Genomic DNA, 3,182 nt, shown 5'->3' with positions numbered 1-3,182 from the left:
ATGGTGAAGGTTCATTCGATTAAAGCGGTGGAGATGAGGATTAAAGATATTCAGTACGTAGTTGAGGTGGTGACCCCAGTTGAATTACATAACCTGATGAACAGTACGGGGTAAGGTACTGTTCATAAGGATTGTGAGTTAATTGTATATGTAATATAATATAATATAATAATTATATATATATATATATATATATATATATATAGGGGAAGGTTATTGCAAAAATACAAAAAAGATGCAAAAATACAAGAACCAATCAGAAAATGACACATCATTAACCTTTATTATTATTATTAAATCATTAAATTAAATTATAAAGGGTATAAATGTCACTTACAAAATATTGTAATGCATGTTTTCTATGAATTCGTACTAATAACTACTTCATCATAAACTGCAAACATAATAACCGTTAATAAGGCTATTAACCAACATCTCCATGATTCGCGAATTCAATTTAACCAAATCTTAATGAATCGAAAAACTCTAAAAAAAATCTTAGTGAAAGAAAAAAGATGAATTTTCAAGAAGATATTCTTACATCGACAACAACTGATTATCAAAACTTAGCAATTGAAAACTCAGGAAGTGTATTCAATGATCAGAATGCAGGCAAGTTTTCAATCTGTTTTAACTTCAATTGATCTTCCGTGAATTAATATCAAACATTAATAAAGAGTTTTATTACAAAAAACTGCATACTTATTTTAATTCAATGTTCAATTAAAGAAGATATTGATGATTACATACAAACATTTACGATATTTATGTTCAATAACATTGCATAATTTTTTTTCACAGACTTTTTTATGGAGATGGAGTCGATATTTATGTTCCAACTGCTGGAAAAGAAATACAATCATCAATTGATTTCAGCATTGATGAATCAGAATCATACAATATTTGTTCAGGTGATCAATCAGAAACATTAATCACATATTATTCAGGCAAGCATTCAACCTTAATATTAAATTAATATATTTTTATTAGAATAACTGCAAATTTCATATATAAACAGAACCAATTTATCCTTAAGGAGACGATTTATATCATCCAAATGTTGAAAAAGAATTGATTCCTAAGGAAAAAGATTCTTTTCCATCATTGAATGAAGCAATTGAAATGTACCGTAAGTATGGGAAAGCTGCTGGCTTTGGAATTAGAATGGGAACTTCAACTTATTATGGAGATTATACTCTGCGAAAAAAACATATAAGGTGCAACAAGTATGGTCAACCAAGGAAAAAAAGTATTGACACATTGACATCAAGAGGTCTGAAAAAGAAAGAAAGAAAAAGTTATCATAAGGTAACAGGATGCATGGCAATGATAGGTTTTCACAGAGATCATAAAAGTGATACTTTTACAGTATACAAATTTCAAGCAGTACATAATCATCCACTTAATGATTTTGATCAACAAAGCATTTGTAGTAAAAGCCATAAGCTGACAATTTGTGATCAAGAACTTATTGTGAAAGCTTCTACTTTAAACATTGGAGCTACAAAAGCACACAAGTTACAAGCAAGTCTAAATGGAGGCTACGATAATGTAACTGCATCCAAGATTGATTACAAAAATTTCTGGAGAGATTATATGAATATAGTTGGACCTAATGATGCTCAATGTGTTGTGGACCAGTTGCAAATTCGAAGAGATAATTATCCAAATTTCCACTTTGAATATAAGCTAGATGATAAAGTACTAAATGCTATGTTTTGGGCAGATGAAACTGCTAAAGAAAATTACTCTAAGTTTTCTAATGTGATTTCAATGGATGCAACTTACAGAACCAACAGGTACATTTCAATATAATATTTATATTTATATTAAAAATTAAGTTATATGATATAAGATACTTTACAAGTATAATATGATTTTTGATCCTTTCACTGCCATTAACAACCATGACAAGACAATCAATGTTGGAGTTGGACTCTTATCGGATGAAACAATAGAGTCATATACATGGTTGTTAAGAGCTTTTCTTAAAGCACATGGAAAAATTCCTTCCATGATTTTGTCTGATATGGATCCGGCTTTATGTACGTCCATTTCAAAAGAGTTTCAGGGATGTAGACACATGTTATGTATGTGGCACATCATGAGCAAAATACCTGCCAAAGTAATTTACTTATTAACTATGTAGTTAATAGAATTTTCAAATTTAACATTATATACTAACAACTTAATAATTGGAATTGCAGATTTGTTCAGATATAGTTGAAAATACAGATTTCAAGAAACAATTACATAAAATTGTTTGGAATATACATCTTGAACCAACATAATTTGAGAGTAAGTGGAACTTAATGTTGGACAAATTCAAATTGAGAGAAAATAAATGGTTGGATGACATGTATAATAAGAGAGACAAATGGATTCCTTCTTACTTTAGAGATATTCCTATGTGTGGTCTTATGAAGACAACATCACGATCTGAAAGTTCAAATTCTTTCTTCAATGTTTTCTCTAGCCCATCCAATTTACTTGTGAATTTTATGTTTAACTTTGACACTGCTATTGCAAAGCAACGTCATGAACAAAAAAGATTGGATATAGCTTCAAGAGATGGTACTCCTCATATGATTTCTGCAAATTATCCATTGAAGATTGAAAACTGTCACACCCCCGAAACCAGACGGCGGAAACGTCTGAGGGCTTGCGTGACTTAAATTGATTATCATCACAATGAATATACATGAATCGTAACATAAACATCACCATGCATCAATACATTACAACTGATACTGTTCACATCCAGTACATTGTTTTAAATATTACACATCCATAACATAAATCGTTTAAGAGTTTTCAAAACATAACATCCTAACATACTTGATATTACCCTTCAGCCCCCTGAGAATACAAGTTATTTTGAAAAACGTCAACATATGAAATGTTGGTGAGTTCATAAGCAGGGTTGTGATAAAATGATTTGTGTAGTTTGTAAAAACCCAGAAAATCCGATATTTTCTGTAAAGACAATTGTTTACCAAAGTGTGAAGATCCATAAGTTGATGCATGAATGATTTCAAAACGTGTATAAAAGGGAGTTTTGTATTAAAGTTATAGAAAATACAAGCGAGTGGTGTTGATTTCCTCAAAAAACCCGATGTTTTCCGAATACATAAATATAATTGTTTTTCAAATTGCTATACTGCCACAGTGAATGATTTTGA

The 3,182-nt window shown here is 30.1% G+C and overlaps 1 protein-coding gene across 1 annotated transcript; it reads left to right on the top strand.

Moving 5' to 3' along the window:
* Positions 1-2,291, top strand: LOC145142199 (protein FAR1-RELATED SEQUENCE 5-like). Its single transcript, XM_079074756.1, has 5 exons — positions 1-110; positions 802-947; positions 1,037-1,764; positions 1,856-2,125; positions 2,208-2,291. Exons 1-5 carry the CDS (start codon positions 1-3, stop codon positions 2,289-2,291), a joined length of 1,338 nt encoding a protein of 445 aa, XP_078930882.1.
* Positions 2,292-3,182: the final 891 nt, after the last annotated feature.

This window comes from Lactuca virosa, unplaced genomic scaffold (assembly GCF_052849685.1).
Source record: "Lactuca virosa cultivar CGN04683 unplaced genomic scaffold, Lactuca_virosa_CGN04683_v6 scaffold_172, whole genome shotgun sequence".
Classification (NCBI taxonomy): domain Eukaryota; kingdom Viridiplantae; phylum Streptophyta; class Magnoliopsida; order Asterales; family Asteraceae; genus Lactuca; species Lactuca virosa.
Note: the sequence above shows the minus strand (reverse complement) of the source record. Positions and strands in the feature narration are given on the sequence as shown.